The 22,713-nt window shown below is 49.5% G+C and overlaps 1 protein-coding gene and 2 long non-coding RNA genes across 9 annotated transcripts in view; 2 read left to right on the top strand and 1 right to left on the bottom strand.

The window, feature by feature from the left end:
* ATXN7L1 (ataxin 7 like 1) overlaps nucleotides 1-22,713 on the bottom strand; it is a 233,505-nt gene that overhangs the window by 138,373 nt on the left and 72,419 nt on the right. For 6 of the 7 annotated variants that reach the window (XM_047695971.1, XM_047695958.1, XM_047695956.1 and 3 more), the window contains one exon: nucleotides 16,386-16,490. The exons of the other annotated variant lie outside the window; for it this stretch is intronic. In XM_047695971.1, coding sequence (XP_047551927.1) covers nucleotides 16,386-16,490 — 105 coding nt within the window. The remainder of the gene's footprint in view (nucleotides 1-16,385; nucleotides 16,491-22,713) is intronic. 7 annotated transcript variants of the gene reach the window in all.
* On the top strand, nucleotides 6,634-10,877 carry LOC125081371 (uncharacterized). Its single transcript, XR_007121657.1, has 3 exons — nucleotides 6,634-6,803; nucleotides 9,066-9,795; nucleotides 10,480-10,877. It is a non-coding gene; the product is annotated as an uncharacterized LOC125081371 (long non-coding RNA).
* LOC125081372 (uncharacterized) lies at nucleotides 12,809-15,257 on the top strand. The gene is made up of 2 exons (XR_007121658.1): nucleotides 12,809-12,920; nucleotides 13,897-15,257. It is a non-coding gene; the product is annotated as an uncharacterized LOC125081372 (long non-coding RNA).

Genomic DNA, 22,713 nt, shown 5'->3' with positions numbered 1-22,713 from the left:
TCACCCTTGAGTCCTCTCACCACCCAATGCAAGGCTTGGCATACAGTGGGTGCTCACAAACATGAGACAAATCAATGAGTGCCAGTGTAAGGATTTTAGTCCCTAGTGTAGAAAATTCACCCACAGGAAAGGAGCTGGGCTGAGGGGAGAATTTCTGGAAGCCTGAGTCTAGGGTGAATGGCCAACATGGCCCCAGTGACTTCCCAAGACAAGCTGGTCACTCTACCAAGCGTCATACTTAAATATCCATTTTGCCTCCTCCCAGGTGGCAGGCGGCAGGGAACAAAGTCTCTGAACTGAGGGAAGTCTGGTGGAAGGCATGTGTGTCTCCGAGCTCCTAAAAAGTGGAACCCTAGAGATTTAGAATCTTGACGTTTTCTTTTCCCCCTTGGCCCCCATTTGTTTCCATTTCCTGAGCTGACACCATCTCTCGCTGTGAGGCATCAAACAGAATTTCTGCTCCATCAGATGATCACCTTTAAGCTCTTTCCCTGACCTCTGTCACTGGCTTCCTGCCACTAGTTAAATCTACCAAACTACCAGGGGGATGTGTGGTGCAAAACTGCAGGGCTTGCAGTAGGGACCGTCTGAAGTGCCCTGTGCAATATTCCCCAGGACATGCGTGGTGCAGAACCACCGTCCAGATCAAGGGCTGGTGGGTGCAGGGAGCAGGGAAATCACACTTCGGGCTAGTGAGGAGTTGTGATCGGCGGGGATTTCTCCTTTAAAAACTTATAGCCAAAGCCTGCCTGAGACCATTCAATATTCATAAGTGGAAAGCAGAGACGGTGTTTCTGTTCCGCCAAGAGCGATAGCTATTTATCACAGCAAATGACTGAAATCGTTGTACGTACAATGCTTTACTCAGTGCTGTAAATTATGGCGTACAGAAGATTAAACTTAAGCCTAATGCTACCCTTGAGCCTCAACAGCTGAGTCCTATAAATGGCTCCCCGTTTAAAAGAATCTTTTTCCTGGTTACTATTTAAAAGTGTAGTTCTATTAAAAGCTTGTCTTAAACATAAATTACCAGGAAACCTGCCCCCGGCCCCAGGCAGGCTCTTTCTTGGGGCACTGACTCACAGAGTCACGTCTACCTGAAGCATGTGCTGTGCTGACCTCCAGAGGGGAGGCAGACAGAGCCCACGGGGGTGAGAGGGACTCCCGGTGTGTGGAATGAGCACTGACGCTGTGCTCTGCCAGACCTGAAGGCTTTAAGGAGACCTTCAGACTCTGAATGATCCCGAACCCCTCAACACTTCGAAGAGCGTATTTCTTCTGCTGTCTGCTGGTCTGTGAGGTGTCATGGAACCCTGACCTAGGACTGAAGCCCCAACTTTCCTAGCTAAATTTTATTCTCCAAGCACTTGTTTTCTCAAATGTGGTCTACGGACTGAAAGCACCAGCATCACCTGGAAGGGCATCAGAAACACAGACATACTCAATCAGAATCTGCATGTTAGCAATTTAGCATTTAGCAAACACCTGGGGGATTCAAATGCACACTAAAGTTTGGGAATCATGGGATAAGAAAGCAGGAGTCAGGAGGGAGGGGTCCCTTCATTTTCTCACTAAAAATCTTACACATGACGAACAGGACGTATGGGAACAGGGCCTAGCAGTACAGCATAGGGTTCTGAATTCTCTGTTGTCCAGTCCTACTTCAGAATGTTTTCAGACACTTGACAGATTTTTTTAAAGACTGGAAATGGATGTATCACTCTGAACTAGACAGATGTCCAAGAGCACCCCAGGGTGTAAAACGGAGTAAATTAGCCAAAAGTTCATGCTTTAGAAATCAAAAAGGTGCCTCTAATCTGCCTGTGAGTTAGTAGGCTGAGAATGCATGGCAATGTTTTGGGCAAGGATTTCAACTCTTTATTGTAATTACCAGTTGACTTTAAGTTAAGAGAAAAGTGTACAAAGGTCTTTGTGTTGTTTGAGAACACCAAAATCCTGGATAATTGTAGCCTTTACTAGGAAAAAAATTATTATTCAGTATGATGTTAAAAACTTAATGGCAATCACCACATAAATAAATAGATAGATAGACAGATTTTTTTATAGATAAAATAAAATCTATTCTGGCCAAACTAGCAGAGAAAAAAATGGGAAGAAGGTTAAGAAAACTTGGCTAATCTAATGGAAGATAGGAAAGGAGAACAAAGAAGCAAACAGGAAGCAAGGTACACAGAAACACAAATTAAAAGACAGAAATAAGTCCAAATATATAAAGTAATCACAATAAATGTAAATGGATAAAACCTACCTATTAAAAGGCACTATCAGATCGGACTTTCACAAAAGCTAGCTATATACTGTTTACAAGAGAAGAGCCCAAGACAAGAGAACACAAAAGAGTTGAAAATAGGGATGCCTGGGTGGCTCAGTCATTAAGCGTCTGCCTTTGGCTCAGGTCATGATCCAGGGTCCTGGGAAGGAGCCCCACACTGAGTTCCCTCCTTTGCGGGAAGTCTGCTTCTCCCTCTCCCATTCCCCCTGCTTGTGTCCCCTCTCTTGCCGTCTATCATAAACAAATGAAATCTTTAAAAATAAAAGAATTTAAAATAAAAGACTGGAAAGAGACAAGACAAACATTTATTCACCAAAAGAAAACTGGGTAAGTTAATCAGATAAAATAGGACCTAAGGGGAAAATTAATGAGATGAAGACTCTACCATTAAAAAGACATGTGTCATAAACTTATATGCACCCAACAGCACAGTCTCAAAACTGTAAATCAAAAGCTATCCGAGTTCCAGGAGAGCCTGACATACTTATAACTGTCATAGGAGACTTAAGACCCTTTTCTCAGAGGGATGCCTCAGTGGCTCAGTCGGTTAAGTGCCTGCCTTCTGCTCAAATCATGATCTTGGTGTCTTGGGATCAAGCCCCCCATCGAGCTCCCTGTTCACATAGAGTCTGCTTCTCCCTCTCCCTCTACCCCTCCCACTGCTCATGCCTACACACTCTCTTTCTCTATCAAATAAATAAAATCTTAAAAAAAAAACAAAACCCTTTCTCAGAAATCACAGACCAAGCAGACAAAAATGCTCAGGATATATAAGATTTGAACAAAATAATAAATACAGAGAAACTTGCATACAAAAGAGAGGGTAAACACATTTTCTAATCACACATGACACATTAAAAAAAAATGATCGCATGCTAACTAGTCACAAAGGAAATATCGTAAGTTCTAAAATGGACAACTTAGAGCTGACATTCTCTGTCCATCGTAAACTAAACCAGAAATCAAAAATAAAACAACAGTAAGGCCTCCCCCAACTATTCTTACATCTGAAAACTAAAACCACACTCCTAAATTACCACTTGGTGGTTGTGTGATTTTTTTTTTCTTCTTCTATGTGTGGCCGAGTTACTATGGGACCATGTTAATTTACATGACATTTGTCAGTGGCTATCACCAGAAACAGGAAACTCCCTGAGCCATGATAACTTCATTCTTTTGTGCTTTGAACTTAATTCTACACCAGGGGGAAGATGAAGTACAGGAGTCCTGGAAGAAAAGAGGGATGTGCGTGGGTTAATTATGACCCAGCGTGTAGGCCTAGAAGCTGCTCCTGGCTCATTCCCCAGGCTGTGCTGGCTCGCCCCACTCTATGCCCATCTCCCTCCACTCACTGATGTGGGCTGTTTGGAGAGACTGTTCTGGAAGTGCCACTGGCACCTGGGGGAAGGTGCTATCCGGTTGATGTGGCATCTGACAATGAACAGTGTCCTGGAATGGAGCAAACACTGCAGGTAAGAGAGTGTATGGGGCCTTCTGTTCATTCTTTTCCACGGCCAACCACTGCTGAAAAATGATATGTTAAGGCTGCAGAGGAGAAGCCCAGGAAAAATACAGGTCCGGTTATCCTGCAGGGAGGAAGGGTCTTGCCCAAGGACTCCCTCAAGACAAAACCCCAACCAGGCAAATGCTCCGTCCCCTGGACTGCATTGCTGACCCAATTCAGTTCCAGAGCTAGCTGATGGAGGGGACAAATATATATATATATATATATATATATATATTTTTAAGATTTTATTTATTTATTTGACAGGCAGAGATCACAAGTAGGCAGAGAGGCAGGCAAAGAGAGAGGAGGAAGCAGGCTCCCTGCTGAGCAGAGAGCCCGATGTGGGGCTTGATCCCAGGACCCTGGGATCATGACCTGAGCCGAAGGTAGAGGCTCTAACCCACTGAGCCACCCAGGCACCCCTATATATTTTTTTTAATAAGATTTCATTTATTTATCTGTCAGAGAGAAAGAGAGACTGTGAGCGAGCACACGCAGGCAGAGTGGCGGCAGAGGCAGAGGGAGAAGCAGGCTCCCCGCCGAGTAAGGAGCCTGATGTGGGACTCCATCCCAGGACGCTGGGATCATGACCCGAGCCAAAGGCCGCCACTTAACTGACTGAGCCACCCATGCGTCCCAGAGGGGACAAATATTAAAAAGAAAACCGCCCAACCACGGAAAATGGATGGTATGCAGGATCAGGGCAATGTGGCCCAAACCGAATTACTGACGGGTCTGTAAGTTCTGTGGGTGAGCGGAGGCAGGAGGCAGAAAGATGGAGGATAAGAGAGAGGGGACGCAGCTCTTCTGACTGTGGCTGGTGCACCTGCTGTGGTTAAAACAGCCTGGTGGTTTCCTGGGGCACAAATGTCCCCCGGCCACCGGGCGGGCCAGCTTAATGGGGCAACCCCTCCACCTCCAGGCCTCCTCGCGGGTCTCCCGGCTCCACCACCACTGCTCCCCCTTCTCTGAAGAGTAGCCGAGGCCCAGGTTTGTCCTAAGGGCAGAGGTGCCCTACTACCAGCTCCCACGATGAGTGTCACCAGTAGTAAGGATCCGACAGCACAGCTGGGAAAGCAGGGCTGGGATTCTGAAAGCACCTGCCATCCAGGCCCTGCTTCCTTAAACACGTGGTAGCTTGATCACCTATATCTCTGGACATCGTGCCACCATCAAGCGGACACCCAGAGCTGACAGTAGTGTGGGTCACGGAGCAAGGATGTTGGTCGGGGCCTGGGTCAGTGTGACCTTGCTGATGGGGACAGAGGCAGTGCACTCCTGCTGGAGGCAGACACTTGCCAAAGAGAGTCAAGAGCAGTTGGTGGACAGCACGGACCCAGCACGGATGCCGCCGCATGAACCTCTGTGGGAGGCTCAGGAATCTGAAGAAGTGATTCCTGGGGGAGGAAAGCAAAGCATTGACAACACTCATAGACAAGCAAATCACAGGGTTTGCCAGAGGCCACACCTTGGACAGAGATCGACAGCTGCGGTTTTGTAAAGCTAAGGGAACTTTCTCTGGAAAGAAAGTTATTATTATTCATTGCACACGAAGAGGGTTCATCGTCGTGGAACAGTTTGCTCGCTCCCAGTCGTTACTGCCCCCAGACCACTTATCTCTCCAGTCTTCTGCTTCGCCTAACTTGTGCCCAGTTCCAAGGGGCCTGGCTCGGTGCAGCCCTCCCTGAGCTGCAGGATTCCCTGGATCCCAGGACACCACTAACTGCTAAGAAGCCATGGCAATTTAACAGCACCTTCCTCCAGAGGAGGGAGCAAGAAACCTGCCACAGTCAGTGTACACATGAGGGGAGAAGGGCTTTGACTTTAGAAACAAGAGGGCCTGGAACCTTCCTTCACATCCCCGAGGTGAACCTATACAGGGCTTCCTCGTATGGGACGCTCTCAGTGACCCCTGCCGCGCACTAAGAACCAGCCCCTTGAACGAGAACTCCAGAGACCCTTCTAAGAGGACAAGCGCTCAGCAGACTTCGAGCTTCGACAGCAGCGGGGATCCTGCATCCGGGTGTGAGGCAAAAATGGTGTATAATCCCCACGCCCTCAAATGCCCTTCTGTTAGAAAGCATAGCGCCCAGGGTTTGGGAATCGTGGACTCTCTCTATGGCCAGTTTCTCCTCCAGGGTTGGTGGGGGAGAAAAAGAAAAAAATCTCTGTTTCTCCGCTCCGGCACCAGATGAAGTGGGTTTGTGTCTGGGGTCATGTTATTGGAAACAGAAGTGCCTGACGACGACCATGATAGTTACCCCGTGTTTGTGGCTGGATTAAGATAAACTCGGTGATTAGACTCCACAGTGAAAGAGATGTTCCTGTGTTTCACTCCAAGACCTCAGATCAATTTAATCCTCAGAGAGCAGCCACGAACCTCCGGAGGGATCTGGGCACAGGTCCCCCGGTGTGCGTGTGCCCACCCGCGTCTAGCTGCAGCTCTAGCTTTCATGGTACGGTTCGCCACACCAGGGAGGGACCTCTGCCTGCGAAGTGCTGCCCTCCTCACGGCTTGGGATGCAGAGGATTGCAAAATGACCTTTTGAATCTGTGCTGGCCACATTCTTTCCTTGGATTTAAATAAAGCGATGACTGTTCCCCTGATTTTCCTTGGTTGATACAGCTCTGAGGAATGGAGCAGGGCAGTCGCACAGCAGGGACAAGCCAGTGATGAGTCAGAAGCTGGGGGTCATATTATGGGGAGAGCCCTCCAGAAATCAGCTGTGGTCAAGGATCAAAGCTGCAGCCTCCCAAGCTGCCCGCAAGGAAGGACGTTTCCCCGGATGCCGCCTCTCCAACCGTATTGGAACAGAGCTGGTCATTCTCCTTCAAGGAATGGTGTCTTCTAAATGAATGTACTCGTTCACATGTGGAATCTGGCTTCTTCACAAACAGCAAGCCAATTTTTCTTCATTGTTTGCTTCCTTCCTCTCTTCTCCCTTCATTTTCAAAGACATGTACTGAGCAGCAACTGTGTATCCAGCATCATCATTAACGCAGGTAATATAATGCAGGTGATGACAGGGGTCCTGGCTCCTTGGAACTACTCCTGGTGTGTGTGTGTGTGTGTGTGTGTGTGTGTGTATGACAGAGACAGAGAGAGGGAGAGAAAGAGAGGGAGAGAGATGGGATGGACAAGTCAGCGAGCACTTCCAATAGCCCTGATGTATGCAAATGCTGGTGAAGTGGAGGGCGCCAAGGGCACCCTAACTGGGATCAGAGGAGTCCTTCCTTCTACCTGACTGCATACCAAGTCCAGAAATATGCTCCACACCGGGACTCAGGGACGCATACAGCTCATCTGCTGGTTTGCAGGTGACCCTGCTGCATAGTAATCAGTCCCATAGAACATGGGGATGCCAGGGGCAGAGGAACGACCTGACAATTTGACTGGGTGGCAGCTGACCTCAGCACAAATGCAGATAGAATACTTGGGGCTCTGTCAGCCTAAAAAGAGGTCTATCAGGGATGGTAAAAATGAAGTCACCCGCACTTGGGAAAAAAAAAAAAATCTCAAGACCCATCTGAGATGGGGATTGTCAAGGTCAGTTACAGCCTATGATGGCAAATCTAGGGGCTTCTTCTCTTTTCTCCTCTCACTCAACCTCTTGGCATTTGACCGGGTCTACTTAAGGCCCTGCTGTCTTGGCTTCCATGTTGTCATCCTCTGCTGCTTTTTCTGCCCTGCTAACTAAGCCTAAATGTTGACCCCTCTCTTTTCCAATGTGGCCCATCATCAAATTCTGTCAGTTACTTTTCCAGAACAGACTTCAAAGTTATCCTTTTCTATCTGCACAGTGCTGCTTTCGTCCCTAGGAGGTTTCCCAGGCTGCAAGCCGCCAGAGTGATCATCTAAAAATATCAACCAGATTATGTCTTTGCCTCACTCGATGCCCTCAGTGTATTCTCACCGCACCCAGAATAAAACCCAAACTCTGGGCCCTGGCCTGCAAGGCTCTATGGTTCTGGTCCCCACCCACCTCTCCTGCTGGGACATTCCCGTGCCAGCTCTTTATATGACTTGACTGCATTTTTGTTTATGTCATTTAACCTCCCAGAATATTGGCTTCAAGAAAGCCATGCCCTTGTCTGTGACACTCACCAGGACACCCGCAACACAAGAACAATGCCTGCGTGTAACAGGTGCTCAGGGAACATTTTTCAAATAAATGAATGAGTCAAAACCATGCGACTCTGAAGGTAACCCGTGAGATTCAGCCTTCAAGAAACAGGCTTTGATGAGATTATAAGGGAGACTTTTTTTTTCAATTAAAGATGAATTCAACAATCCTAAGGTTATGAAGATCCTATTGATTTAGCTTTAAATTTGAGCTGAACTGTTACATCTGCTGTTTGTTAGCATTTCTACTTAATTTACAGAAACATGCAAAAAGGGAATTTCGATCGGTGTAGAGGAAAGCACCAACTGTGGGCCTCAGGGTTCCATTCTTTTGTTGGAGATACAGGAGAACCTACAGGCGCAGGTACTGCTGATGGTACCCACTCCACCACCACGAGAAGCTCCCTTCTTTTTATCTGTCGATATTTAAAGAGGTTTGGGGCTGAGGCTCCAAATACACTCACTAGGGCTGATTTATTCCTCCCTTCTTCCTTGTGCCCGAGACTGTGCCCAAGTTCCTCACCTCTGCCAGTGAGCAGACCAGGTCAGCAGTGTGGGTGAGGAAGAGACAGGGAGCTCAGTTGCCCGAGAGCACCTGTGCAGATCCCACAGGGGACCCCGAGGACCTCTCTGTAGCCAAGCCTAGCTACAGTGCTACAGAGAGCTCCAGGCCCAAAACTTTCCACCTGGACCATGGTTAAAGTGACTTGAGTCAGACAGAGGTTAGAATCCAAGTTCTGCCACGTATATCGGCCAGATCTGGAGCAGATTTCCAAAACCCTCTGAATTTCCCTTTCTTGGCTGTATGACAGGGAGAATATGACCACATGGTGACAGGATTAGCTAACACACGGAAAGCTTAGCACGTGTGAGGGCTCACGACATGCGTCAGCTTTATCATCATTGTTGTTACTGGTATTTTTGTTTGCCGTTAGCAGAGCAAAAAGAAAAGTCCGGGTTGGGGACCAGGTCAACCTGCTCTGTTCCAGACCCAGCATTGACTGTAACTTGGGCAGATGCAAGTTCAAAATATAAACACTTGAACTGGAGCACAACGCGGTCCTACTTGTGGGTTCTTGCAGATGTAATGCTTGACTTAAGGTATAACCGTTTGTTAATCGGTCTGTCGCTTCTTTCCATAGGGATCTCTGTAGGATTTGTAGGAATTTCCTGAGGACCTAGCATATGATCCACACTTTACCAGGATGATGGGAAGATGCGATCAGAAGAAACAATGGCAGACACTGCTTCTGATCATAAGGAACCCCAAAGACATACCAGTCTAGGAGCTCATTCCGGACTGGGGTACATTCATCAAATTAAAAGTAAAAAAGAATCCTACTAACAAAATAAAGTTTGCACATATTCCCATGCTTTTGCCAAGCCTTATTAATTAATGCTGTCAGACTCGACAAAGACTATGTTTGATGAGAACAATTTCCTTTAATTATTTTGTACTTCTCCAGGGTAAGTAATCCAGTCTCATAAAAAAACGACGAACAGTAACAACAACAGAAATGTAATCTCAGCAAACAAATCCAACTGCACTGACACTCAGACCCAAGGGCTCCGTGTGGTGAACACAAGCACCTTCAGACAGGAAGTGATCTAGGATCATTAGTCGCCGATGATTCCCGAGAAGCCCAGGGGGCACTGACATTCAGAGGGACTGACTGTCTCTAGGGCTCAGAAGCCCAAATGGTGTGTTTCCTCCTCAACTAGAGGTCACCCGGAGACAGCCAAAGTGAAAAGAACAATGGCAGGAAAGCCTGGAACCTCCTTAATGAGGCTCCCGTGTGTAGGGCTGCTGGGCTGTGTCGCTCCCGGGACCCAACCGACACTGGCATCTGGACATGTGTGCAAGGAACGGAGGTGAGTTGCTGTCACTCATTTATTTTCCTGCTCAGCCTCTCTGCTTTAGCTCACAGTTCATTAAATCCTGCTGCATTCACCATCAACATGCAAAACAGCTACTTGAAGGGCATTCAAAAATATAATCAGGGAAGGGAATAAAAGCCCTCTCTGAGAAAGAGGGGAAAAATTAATCCTCTCTTGTCTATTGAATGACATCTAGGTTCTTTGGTTCGAATACATTCTTTTTCTTTTTTTCAAGTAGCAGCGACATCCCAGGATTATCTCTGTCTGATGGATGGGGTGTGGGGCTGCGGGGCTCTCCTCTGCGTGGAGGGCAGGAACCAAATGTGGCTAAATGATCTGTGTCTATGGATGTGCTCTTTCTTTTGCCTCTTCTCCCCTTTTTTGGTTTGAGGTGGGAAAAACTGCGGCTTCGGGGCTTCTAGAAGATAGCTTGTATTAGGGTTGGCATACAAATGTGACGGGGAAATTAGCCCGGTGACCAGCTCTGTGGAAGCCGAAATAGTAAACTTTCTCCATGCTGCCGTGTGTGATATTCTGCTATGTGTGTATGTGCACACGCATTCACGTTCATGCAGAGAAAAATTTAAATATAGAAAAGCACAGGATATGCGATAATACGTGGGGGTGTTCTATGTTATGGGAGTCGTTTTTTAACCGGGGGCGGTTTTTGTCCCTTAGGGAACACTGGCAGTGGCTGGAGACAGTTCTGGCGATCATGACTGAGGGTGGTGGCTGCTACTGGCATCGAGTGGACAGAGGTCTGGGAAGCTGTTCGGTGCCCCACACTGCACAGGGGGTCCCCAACACAGACAATTAGCCAGCCTCCGACGGGACCGGTGTCACTGGTGAGAAGCCCTGCTTTACTGTAGTAGCTCATTATGCAAATATATTGGAGATAAAGAGAGGGGAAAAAAATCATACTCCTTTCATTTGGACAAATCCTACAACTACAACTTCATAAATGTTCAACCCCATTACAAAGATACTACTTAAATCTATTAGTCTTCTTTTCGGCTGACTACAATATTCTAAATTGTTAAGGTGCGCCACTACTGAAAGTAATACTAAATTTTTTTGTCCATGGCAAGCACCTCACACCTCCTTGTTTTGAGCTCATATCCACGCCTGTGCACACAGATAAGACTCCTGTGCACGCGTGCACACATGCACACGCACACACACGCACCCGCATACACGTATCACAGAGAGAGGGTTCTTTTTGGAAAGATGGTAACGACTGCGTCTCTGGGATGAGGGTGGGCCCCACAACAACGGACGTAAGAGGAAGGTCTCACATGCCATCCTCCGACTCTGTTTTATTTATTTACTTTAAAGATTTAATTTATTTGAGAGAGAAAGACCGCGAGTACAAGTAGGGGGAGCAGCGGATGGAGAGGGAGAAGCAGGCTCCCCACTGAGCAGGGAGCCCATCATGGGCCTCGATCCCAGGACCCTGGGATCATGACCCGAGCAGATGGCAGACGCTTAACTGACTGAGCCACCCAGGCAGTCCCTGCACAAGATTTCATTACAAATCTCTGTAGCGTATCGCCCGGTTTTCGATAGCTTAACTTTTTTCTTGTTAGAGCAAAATTTGTTTAATTATTGTACAAACTACTTTCCAAAGGCAACTTCTTCTTCTTCTTCTTTTTTAAGTAGTCTCCATGCCCAACATGGGGCTTGAACTCATGATCCTGAGATCAAGACCTGAGCTGAGATGGGAGTCAGACACTTCACTGACTGAGCCACCCAGGAGCCCCAAGTTCTTTTAATCATTACAACCACCTTATGGGCTAAACCACTCTACCCATTTTAAGCATCAGGAAACTAAAGCACAGAGAGGCCAAGTAACCTGCCCAAGTCACATAGCTAACAAATGGTAGAGCTGGAACTTGATTCTAAGCAGACTGACCCCAGAGGGGCCAATCACACCATGGCATACCATGGCAGCATATCAAGCTACAACTTGGGCTGGACAGCCTCCAAGGCAAGGCTTCTGTTTCCCCTTTCTGTGACTATCCCTAAATCACCCCAGCAACTCACCTAAGGGGCTTTAGAAATAGAGCAATCCCTCAAAAGTCTAGATCGTCTGAGTAGAGGTTTAAAAGACATTGAAAGGACCCTTGCACAGACTCAGAAAACAGAACTCAGAGGACCAACACAGGCTCCCAGAGAGCCCCCGCCTGTGCAAAGCACAGCTTTTTATGTCTGGGACATCAGCATGGGGCACAAAGTCAGGAGCAAACAGGAAGGCAGAGAGTCCTGGGAGTGGGGACTCATGGGACCCCATATTGGCAAAGCAGCCAAAGCAGGATGGACCCTGGCAGAGACCTGAGAGAGGGTCCTGGAGTTTCACGGAGTTTCCAGAGGATCTGACACTGGGCCTTATGCGAACACAAACCAGATCTATAGAGCCATATCCTCAGGGCCCCTGGCCGCGTAGCCATCTGCAGGCTGACAGTTACTTGCCTCCAAGAGTACGCGAGGCGGATCAGTCATGGGCCCGTGTCTACAGGCTGACCTCGGCACTCACGTCCCCTGAGACAGGGCAAGAAACGAAGACAGGAAGCATTTTACTGAACCAGTTTTCCCATTTTTCATAAGAAACATTCAACTTAATAAGAAGGAGCCACACTTTATTGAGAATAATAGCGACCCTTTCTTTATTTCTTTACCATGTGCCGGGAAACTCTACTCTATCTCCTCTCCTCACAGTAACAGTGAGGCAAGAACTATCACCTTCATTTTAGAGGACAGGGAGGCTCAGAAAGGTCATGCAATTAGCCCACCGTGACACAGACGGTAAACGTTAGTCCAGATTCTAGCCCAGGTCTGTCTTACTCCGAAATTCATGATTTTTTCCACTATGGCTTTCAATTTTTCACGTTACCATCAACCTTCAAAGTCCCCAGGACCAACTGCCTAAATACTTACACACACACACACACACACACACACACACACACACTCTCTCTCTCTCTCACACAACCATGCGCTTTTTTCAGTTTAACTTAAGCAACCGGGACATTGAGATCTCGGATATCGTCACACACCCATCTCTTGCTCTCCGTGCCGGTAACCATAAAATCCAGGAGCTGAGTCACACGTGCTGTGAATGAGTAAGTGGCTAAAAGAACACCCTATCCAGTTCCATGTCATTTAAAAAAGTGACAAGACCAGGGTCTCAGGGCTGGGAATGGCTGAGCTGGGATTTGGCTCCAGGAGCACTGGCCTCTAGGAATGTCCCTCCCAGTGCACCCCAGCTCAGCTTCCTGGGGTCAGTGCCCGTGATGATGGTTCATTTCGGGGCGTGGGAATACAGAGCTAACAAGACACGTCCCTGGTCCTGAAAAGATCTGAGAGGCGGGTAGAGGGGCTGAGACAGTCCGCAGACAACCGAAGCACACGGCAGAAGATGTCGTGGCACAGGAGAACAGAACTCGATGGCTCCTAGGAGGGACGAACCGCGTCCAGCTGGGGGCAACGGGGCATGATGCCAAGAGGAACCCATGTTCTGGGGGTAACTGCAAGAAGGTGCTTCCTGCCAGTGATTTCACACCAACCACTCCATGAGGCAGACCAGGTGGAGAGACAGAGGCGGCCTGCCCAAGGTTACCCAGTTAACACGAATTGCTTTGTCTGGCTCCCATTCTATATCCTCCCCATCATAACAGACTTCAAATGCTGTCTTATGGACCCCCGCAGGCTGGGGCTCAGGAGAGGCCAGGCAGGTGGGGCTCGAGCTTCTATAAGAAGTTCAACGCCAGCGGCTTTCCTTTGCATATATATTTTTGGTGGGGTTCTCCATGAGATGCCTTTTGAAACAAAGCTCTGATAACAAAATAGGGGATAAAGACCCGTACTCCCAGGTGCTACTCGGTCAGTGAACCGGGGCAGCTCCTGGAGTCTGGGCAGGGCGGGGAGGGCAGGGGACCCCTGCAGGTGGGCATGAGGGACAAGGGCTAAGCAAGCCAACGATGCATGTCCCTCGCTCTGGAGTGGCGCTCCCTGCACTGAACCAGGCTCTGCACCTGCCTCGCTTGGAGACCGCAGGCACGGCAGTTCTGAGCCTGAGCCTCCTCCTGTTCAAAACAGGGATCACACCAGTACCTGCCGCACAGGGCTGCTAAGAGGACCACACACGCGAAAATCGGGAAAGCGCACGGCACGGTACATGGCACTTAGCACAGTGTCCCTCTTATGAACTTGTCGGAAATAGCAAGGCTAGTCAGAGGGCATAAAACATAGAGAAAAGAAGTATCATGAAGCCACTGAAAGAATTCTCAGGGACACTGAGAACTCCTCCCTGTTCCCAAAGAACTGCTGTGGCTCCGAGCTCTGCCTTGCGTTCTCCCGGTCTGATAAGCGTGGGGTGTGCATCAGCAGGACACACACCTGAAAGACAAGGTTTGGTCACCTCTGTCTGCTGAGCTGTGGTTGTGTTCCCACCGCTACTCGTCAGCTCATTCGGCAAGAAGCTCGGTGGAGTCTGGGCTTCGAGTGATGAGGTCGGTCTCCCCAAACCCCCATTCTCATTTACTGCCACTGCTCAGAGAAGATGGCCATAAAACCTCAGGCTGTCCCCCTGAACTCGACTTGGCTCTTGAACTGAAAGGCCTAGAACAGAGGGAGGCAGGAGCATCAGTGGAGCCAAGCCCTCGAGACCTCTTTCACTGGCTAGAGGAGGCATCGCCTTGGACAGAACTCTGCAAGGCACGGTGAGGTCCCAGGTCCCTTTCTGGTTCCTTCCATCACAGACTCTGCCAGTGAATCAAGTTCCTAGGGAAGGTTTTGAGGGCCTATGGGATTTTCATCTGTCCCGTTCCATCTGTCCTGTTCATCCGTTCCCGTTCCCCAGTGCTCAGAACAGCAGCACGTCCCTGCGAATGAATGAATGCCCACCATATTCGGAGGGCTCTAGCCTCTGCATCTTCCCGAGACAAACCGAAGCCATCGGCCTCGCGGATTCCACGGTCATTCACTGAACAAACCAGCTGTGTGGGATCCTCCCGCCATTGCTCTGCTTTCCATCCCCCCACCTGTCACCTTAGCTGGTAGGTGTCCCCTCTGGGTCTCTGACAGCTTCCCTTTGGAAAGGCCTGCCCTATTCTCTCCTCTTGGAGGAAGAGAGGGTCACTCGCTGCAGAGCACTGAGCAAGAAGGTCAGCTCATGCCGAGAATACAACTTGCTCCTTTTGGACTTAGCCTGCCAGAAGCGGAAATGTTAGAGCTAGAAGCACCTCTGGAAATCACTCTCATGGAAGACACGCAGAAACCAAGCTCACGGAGCTGGCCGCAGGGACAGCGGGAGACTGGGCCTCTATGCAGAAGCTCGCTGTATGGCCCTTTCCCTCGGGCCCCCCCTCTACCTTGTGTAGGTAAGGAAGTTTTGGAAAGCGCCTATAAATCCTGCATTCTCTGTCTACGTATTAAAAACATGAAATATTCCCACTGTATATATATATATACATATTAAGATATGGATATATCATACACATACATATTCATAGATGATATTAGAATACATAAAAACTATTCTAAAGGCCCAAATACACTTACTGAAGAGCTTGGATAAGCAACTCCCTTTCAAACCTATTTATTACAGAACAGTGACAACTGAAGGGGGTGGGAGAGAGCCAGAAATTCCAAGTGTGAGAAGGGAAATGTGTGTTTTACAAAAGCATACCCAGGATTATTATCGCTTTGATTTTTTAAGGCACGATATTTAATGTGCTTTAAGCTACAACAGTAAAAAGGGGGCAGCGAGACACTACATTCACCCAAAGAGAGTGAGGCTTAAATACAAAGATCAGGGAAGCCTCTTCTGGAGTTCACAGCTTTGGAAACCATCTGGTCCAACTCCCTGCTCAACGATAAGGAAACTTCCATCCCCAGAGGTTCAGCGACTGCCTGTCCGAGGTCAGTAGCTGTTTATGCGTTCCTGACATAGCGGTCACGTGGACTTTATCTGTCCTGTGTCCATGGCACCTGCTCTGAAGGGGGGCCTAGGTTTGTTGGTGACCTACCGAAGGGCATCTATGACACCAAGGATGTAAAGATACAGAGGGAAAGCAAGTTCCCAAACACAAAGAGCATTCTTGGAGACAGAGAAACTGAACCTGAGGCGGGAGGTACCAGGCATCTCCTTGGGGCAGCACCCCCAACAGCCCCCACACTAGGCTGCCCTCAGCCCCAGCCCGTTCTGGGGGAAGAAACCCCGGGAGACTCAGTCTGGCCCCCTCGTTCAGGGATGTCGGGCTGCAGGGGCCATTCCTCAAGCCACCACTCTGCCCTTCCTCTGGTCACCTTGGGGAGGCCCTCGGAAGGTTGGGCGGACGGCTGCCTTCTGGTCCCATTTCCCTAAACAAGTTGCACATTTTCCCTCCTTTGCTCTGACAGGGCTGAGCCTTTCGGAAGGACTACAGCTCAGAAAATAGTGCCCCTGAGAGTAGAGGCAGAGCCGCAGGAAGTTTCCCCATCGCCTTGGGCTGAGGTAGGCACAGGGGGCCGACCCTGTCTGGGGGCCAAAGTGGCGGGGGGAGCGGCGGCTGCGAACGTGCGGCGGGGTGCGGGGGTCCACTTACCGCAGTGCGCCTGGAAAACCTGTGGCTTGACGGCCTGATTGCAGGCACTGCACACTACGAGATAGAAGTCGTCATGTGCGGGATAATGGCCAAATAAGTGCATATCTGTGGGGGAAATGAAAACACGGTGTTTTGAAAAAAGCAATTAAGTCTCAGAAGGTCTACAGTTTCCTCTTGCAATTTCCTCAAGGACAGTTTTTCAAACGAGACGCGTAGAAAGGCAATGATCTTTACTAAAGGGAACACGGTCCGTGCTCATGGGGCTCCCAGCTGTCACAGAAGCTGCAGCCTTACGGATCCCCCTCCTCATGTCACCCCTGGAGGTGGACTGCTGTAACCCTCGGTGTGGATAGCGTGGGGGGCTGCCCCGGGTCCTATGCTATGGGAAGTTACCTCTTCCCGACAGACAGCCCACGTGCTAGTGGGCACCTGACGGGGCTCCAGTTATTTGAGGACGTGGGGGGGTTCCCCCAAGCCCATTCCAACTTCAGCAGAGGTCTCTCAGGTGGGTTGCGGGGGCAGGAGGCCTGTGAGCGCTGCTGCCTGTGTTCTCCACTGCCTGAGGGAGACCCCATGGCAAAGCCTCCAAACAAGCGATTTGTTTGCTGCCCTCATTACCTGTTACTCATCTGCCCGATATTTACTGAGCGCCAAGTGCCAGGCACTGGGCTCGTGCCAGGAAGGACCACTGAATGCCAATGAGGGCCCCACTCTCCTGGAGCGCACGGCGGCAGAAGAGACAAGTACTAGACAAAGATCACCACACAAGTCACCACGTGGCTCTCCCTGGGGTTCATGCTAAGGAGAGAGATGGAAGAGTCCCAGGAGAGCGTGTGGCCCCAACCTGGTCAGAGGCATTGAAGAGGCTTCCCGGAGCACGGTGTATTTTGGCTGAGACCTTGGGATGCATGGGGGTTCAACAAAGGGCTGGGGAGGAAGGTTCTGGGTCTGCCAAGGTAGGAGTCGCTGTGTGTCTGAGGAACCTCTTGGTTCTCCGAGGAAGAGAACAAGGGGAGAGCCCAGAAGCTGTAAGGCTTGTGGACGGAAAGGATTTTGAACCTGATTTTAAAAACGACAGAAGCTACTGAGGGTTTTTGAGCAAAGGATTGACACGATCAGCTATACACTTAAAAAATCAGTGGTGTGGCCTAAGGGACATGAATGCATACGTCCACACAAAAACTTGCTCATGTGTGCTCCTAGCAGCATTATTCACAACAGCCAAACAGTGGGAACAACCCAGACACATGTCCATCAACTGGTGAACAGGTAAAATGTGTCCTAAGCAGATCGTGGAATACTATTCAGCCACGAAAAGGAAGGAAGTGCTGACACCCGTTATATCCTGGATGATGCTTGAAGACATTATGTGAAGTGAAAGGAGCCAGACACAAAAGGCCACATGTTGTAGGATTCCATTTGTCCAGGGCAGGCAAATTTAGAGACAAAAATTAGATTTTTTTTTAAAAAGAGTTTATTTATTTGACAGAGAGAGAGAGTGAGAGAGAGAGAGAGTGCGCGCGCACAAGTAGGGGGTTGGGGCAGAGAGAGAGAGGGAGAGCTGGCTCCTCGCTGAGAAGAGATCCCCAGACTGGGCTCAATCCCAGGACCCTCAGATCATGACCTGAGCTGAAGGCAGACACTTCACCCACTGAGCCACCTGGGCGCCCCTCATGGGTGAATTTGTACAGTATGTGAATAAAAGTTGTCAAAAAAGAAAGAAAAGTTCTGAGGAGACACGGTCACATCCCCTGGAGTATCACTGGGTGCACACGGAGCCCTGGGGGCACTTGGCCCTGACTCCGCTCAGCCCACCAGCTCTAGAGTCGCTCCAGAATCACACAGAGCAGGAGGCTCAGGGACACCGACGCAGCAGACACAGGACTTGGAGGACTTAGAAGACAGTGTCTGCAGGAGCGCGCTTTCCGTCGCAAGCCTCCTGAACTTCCTCTCCTTACCCCGCAAGGCCTCATCTTCTAGAATCAACCTGTGTCTTTCACAAAACCCCGGCAATCACAGGACGGTTCCCCCAGCTGCAGAGCTAGATCACAGGGAAAACCTGGTCGCCCAGGATGCGGGGGTAACTCGTTTATCACCCAGCAGCTGCCTTCCCAGGGGCACCCTCAGCGCTGTGCCCTCGGAAGAGCCCCACTGCCCGGAGAGAAGTGGAAGAGACATGTTTGTCACTGGGCAAGGGGCTGAGTCCTCTGTGGCCCTGGAGGAGGTGTGTGGCTGTGCGGGTGCCGCTGGCTCTGGGCACCTCAGGTCCTCTCGAGGTGGGGGTGGGGCTGGGGACGCAGGCCCCCTGAACTTCTCACTTGTCGGTGGCCCTGGGTGCGGCCTGTTATTTCCCCTCTCAACGACTCGCCTCTGTTTCCACTTCTGACTAAGACTTGTTACCGCAGGGCAACGTTATGAGTCAGTGCCTGGTGGGCGGGAGGCCCCGGGAAAGAGAGTTGGAGAGAACACAGCCGTGACAAGTGTCCTGAAGCATGAGGAGGTCCATGCTGGGCCCAGCCAACGTGTCCGGGGCCCCTGGTTCAAGCAGCACAGCGTGGGGAGGGTGGCTGTTGGTCTCCTTCACTGCTGACACCACTCAGTTCTACTCTGGATTATATAGTCTGTTATTTTTATAATACATGTCCTTTTTTTAAGGACAAAATTGATCCATGTTCTTTGAAGACACATTTGAAAAATGCAAAAAAGCCAGAAGAAATTAAAAAAAAAATCACCAGTAACTTTTATTCACATTTTGCATCTCATTTAGATGTCGCATTTTACGTCCAGGAACACGTGAAACCAGGAGCTGGTGAGGGCTAAGACTGAGGACTTACTGGTTCGACAAGCATTTACCGAGGGGCCTTGCATCCTTTCTGCAACAGATTAAGCTATGCAGGAACAAAAGAAACTGATGAATTCAAAACACAGGCGTGAACAAAAATGTCTTGAGTGCCTACTGTGTGCGGGAATCTGTGCAGAGTCTGGGAGGCTCCGGGGAACGAGTGGTCTCCACACCTCTGTAGTGCATGCCTGCTGACCTGTTCAGAGGCTCTCAGGAATCCTGCTTCTGGAATCCTTCAGAAATCTGCAGAACTCCCCCCTCACTTCCAAGGTACACACACTCATCTCTGGTCATGAGTTCAGCTAGCCAGAGGCTGGCCCCAGCGGTGTGTGCGTGTGCGCGAATGTGGGATCCCGGAGAGAGTGTAGAGAAACCCTTAACTGTGCGCTCCTCTTCAGGCTCTCCGCTCCACTGAGACCCTTCCTGGTTTCCTCTCGGGCACTTTCAACCTTGCCCATGTTGGTTAAAAGTGTGTCTCCCATGAAGTGAAAGGACCTGCTTGCCTGCCTGCTGACTCCTCAGCTGGCCGGTCTCAGAATCTCCTGTGCAGGCTGCCCAGGTTCTGAGAGTCCAGCAGATGGGGGGCGAGATAAGGGCACTTGGCCTCTCAGAAGACCACTGCCTCAGGTAGCCTGGCCATTACAGTCCCTGTGCTGTTGGCTTGGGGAGGGAGGAAGGTCGGGCAGAACTGAAAACTACTACTCCCAGCACGATGCTAGGTATTCTATTCATTAATTTCCTTTCTCTCTCTCAACTTACTGCCCAAACAACACATTCAGTGCACTGTTGAAAAGACCAACGGTGGTGTGCTGAAGTGGACTTGTCCCAACGCATCTCTCCCCAGTTTGTTCAGTGGTTTCATAGTGGGGGCTTGGAATCAGCCTTTCTGGGGGTATTTACAACATGGAAAGGGGCACAGGCTACCAATCAGGTCTGGTCTTTTGAAGAGCTGGTTTTCAAGCATTTAGCTAAGTACCAGTGAATAAAGATGAGAAAACAGGGAAAAAGTGACCACCTGCAAGGAGGCCACCCCAGGGGTAGCCACTGTTGACCGGTTACTGTGGCTGTTTCTCAACTTTGTGATGTGATAACATTACCTTGGTTAATCCTCATAATGCATCTAGAAAGTTGCCATCACCTCCACTTTCCAGGCAAGGAAACAAAGGCAGTTTGCTTGAGATCCCGGGGTGGTGATTTGTAAACTGGGCTGAGACGCCAGGACGCTCTACCTAAAGGGGATACCCCCTCCTCAGCAAAGGGCTGCTTCCTTCCTTAAGAGAGCAAAAGCCCAATTCACAGATGAAGAAACCAGTTTGGAAGGGTCTCCTTGGTGACTGCCAGGCTTTCCCAAGTCTCAGAGGGAGTTACTGGCATGAGCACAGGCCTGGAGTCAGAAGGAGGGATTTTTTTGTACAGTGCTCATAGCTCTGCAACCTCAGGGAAGGTGCCCAACCTCTCTGAGTGTCAGTTTCCTCATCTGAAATGGGGCTTACAGGTCACAGAGTTGCTGTGATGGCTCATAAAAGTTTGTGTTTTCTTCCACCAGGGATCTGGGAGAGAGTGTAGAGAAACCCTTAACTGAGCTCATCTCTCCTATTTTCCAGAACTAACTAGCTCCATCTCCATCGGGACAATCCTTGCTCTAGGCAACATATCCTTTGTGTCTCCCTCATGACCACTCACAGGAGACCTCCTGGGAAGGATGGGGGTCCCTGCCACCTGCAGAATTTGCACACGTGCATGGACTGATGAGGGCTGAAATCCTTTGGGAGGGCTCTCTCTCTGGCTGTGGCTGGATTCCAGGAAAGCATGAGCACAAAAATGATGAGACTTTGCCCAGTTTCAAACACAGTGTTCAACCATCTCCCAAACAGAGAAAGGCAAACTTCTGTTTTGGCTCATTCTGCCCCTGCAAATAGATCACCTGTATGTCAGAGAGGGTGCCAGAACCGCCAGGGCACGATCACAGTGGTGACCTCAGTCATCTCCCTGGCCTGAGGGAGCAGGGAGGGAGCTAACTCCATTAGCTCAATTTTGCAGATACAGAAAACAGGTACGCTTGCTTCTAGGTCAGTATTTTTTAGTTTCTGAACCCTAACCCACTATAAACTATCTATCTATCTATCCATCCATCCATCCATCCATCCATCCACCATCCCTCCTTGGAACATGTATATCACACTCCGATGGGTTCTGTTCTACTCATTTCTTTTTGTTTTACTATATTCTACTTCATTTAAAAAATGCTCATTGAGATTTCACAATTTCAGGACTCCTTAGTGGGTCACAACTCCAAGTATCTGAAAAACACTGCTCAAGGCAAAGCAGGCAGTCAGGGGCTGAGCTCCGCCTGAGGGTTCACTGGGGACTCACCGAGGTCTGAGCTGGTCCTCAGTGGTCACGTGGGAGTTGGGAGCCTGGAACTGAATTGTTAGTGCCAATTTTATGCTGGAGCCCGTGGTACCCCCTCACAGGAGCTGATGGTAAAGTCCCATCTCAGCATTCGAGGAGGCACGCTGGTAGCTTCAATCAGCCAAGGGGGACATATTCACACTGGGTGAATCGGTATCCACCTGACACCAGAGAGAGCTGGGTTCTTCTCTCAGAGAGCAGGCTGTATAAACATTTAAACCACTGACGAGCAGCCATTCTGTGGTCACTCTTCCCTGTACTAACTTCCCTAATTACAAAAACGGAGAAAAGTATATTCATCGTCTATCACAGTGGGATGCAGAGAGCCTTCTGTGAACTTGGGAGGAAATCGTTACATGACTATAAAGTCATGGTTGGGGTACTGATCGTGAGCCCAAGAACCCACGCACAACGGAGCCAGGTGGGTGTGTGGATGGCTTCCTGTATCCGATGAGCACAGGGAGGCCACAACGTGCCAACGGTATGGTGGCAAGAAGGGGGAGGGGCTGGCACAGTGGGGGAGAGAGGGTGAGAATTAAGTTACTGGAGTACTTTCCAGTGTCTGTCAACTTAATGCCTCCTTACTAAGGGTTATTCACGGAGGATACTCTCAGAATGGACTCACGGTATTAACCTAGTGCTCCTTATAAGGTCACCGCAGGCCATTCTCAGTGCCCCAATTTAAAGTGGGACTCCTTCACTTCCTTCCTTCCTACTACTAACATGCTCACTGATGGCAGAGTGGACTGTCAACCGCTATCCGTGAGGCTGGCACCCTTGGCCTGCTTACGGATGGCCTCACCTTCCCTACACACACCCCACCCCCAGACAGCACAGGATGGGGGAAGGGGACAGAGCTCAGCCGTGATGGAAGGAGACGCGCAGTTCGAGAACGCAGAATGGTTTCTGTGAAAGTAAAACAGTAACTCTCATGTCCTGGTGTCATTGGCTGTCTTTTAAGTCAATGCAAAAAAGAAAGTGGTGGGATAGGAGCCTCGTTCTACTCCAGATACACAGCTTTTTGAGGGGAACCTTTTGACATGCAAAGCCACGTGTGTGCCCGAACTTCTGCTG

Source organism: Lutra lutra, chromosome 11 (assembly GCF_902655055.1).
Source record: "Lutra lutra chromosome 11, mLutLut1.2, whole genome shotgun sequence".
Taxonomy (NCBI): Eukaryota; Metazoa; Chordata; class Mammalia; order Carnivora; family Mustelidae; genus Lutra; species Lutra lutra.
Note: the sequence above shows the minus strand (reverse complement) of the source record. Positions and strands in the feature narration are given on the sequence as shown.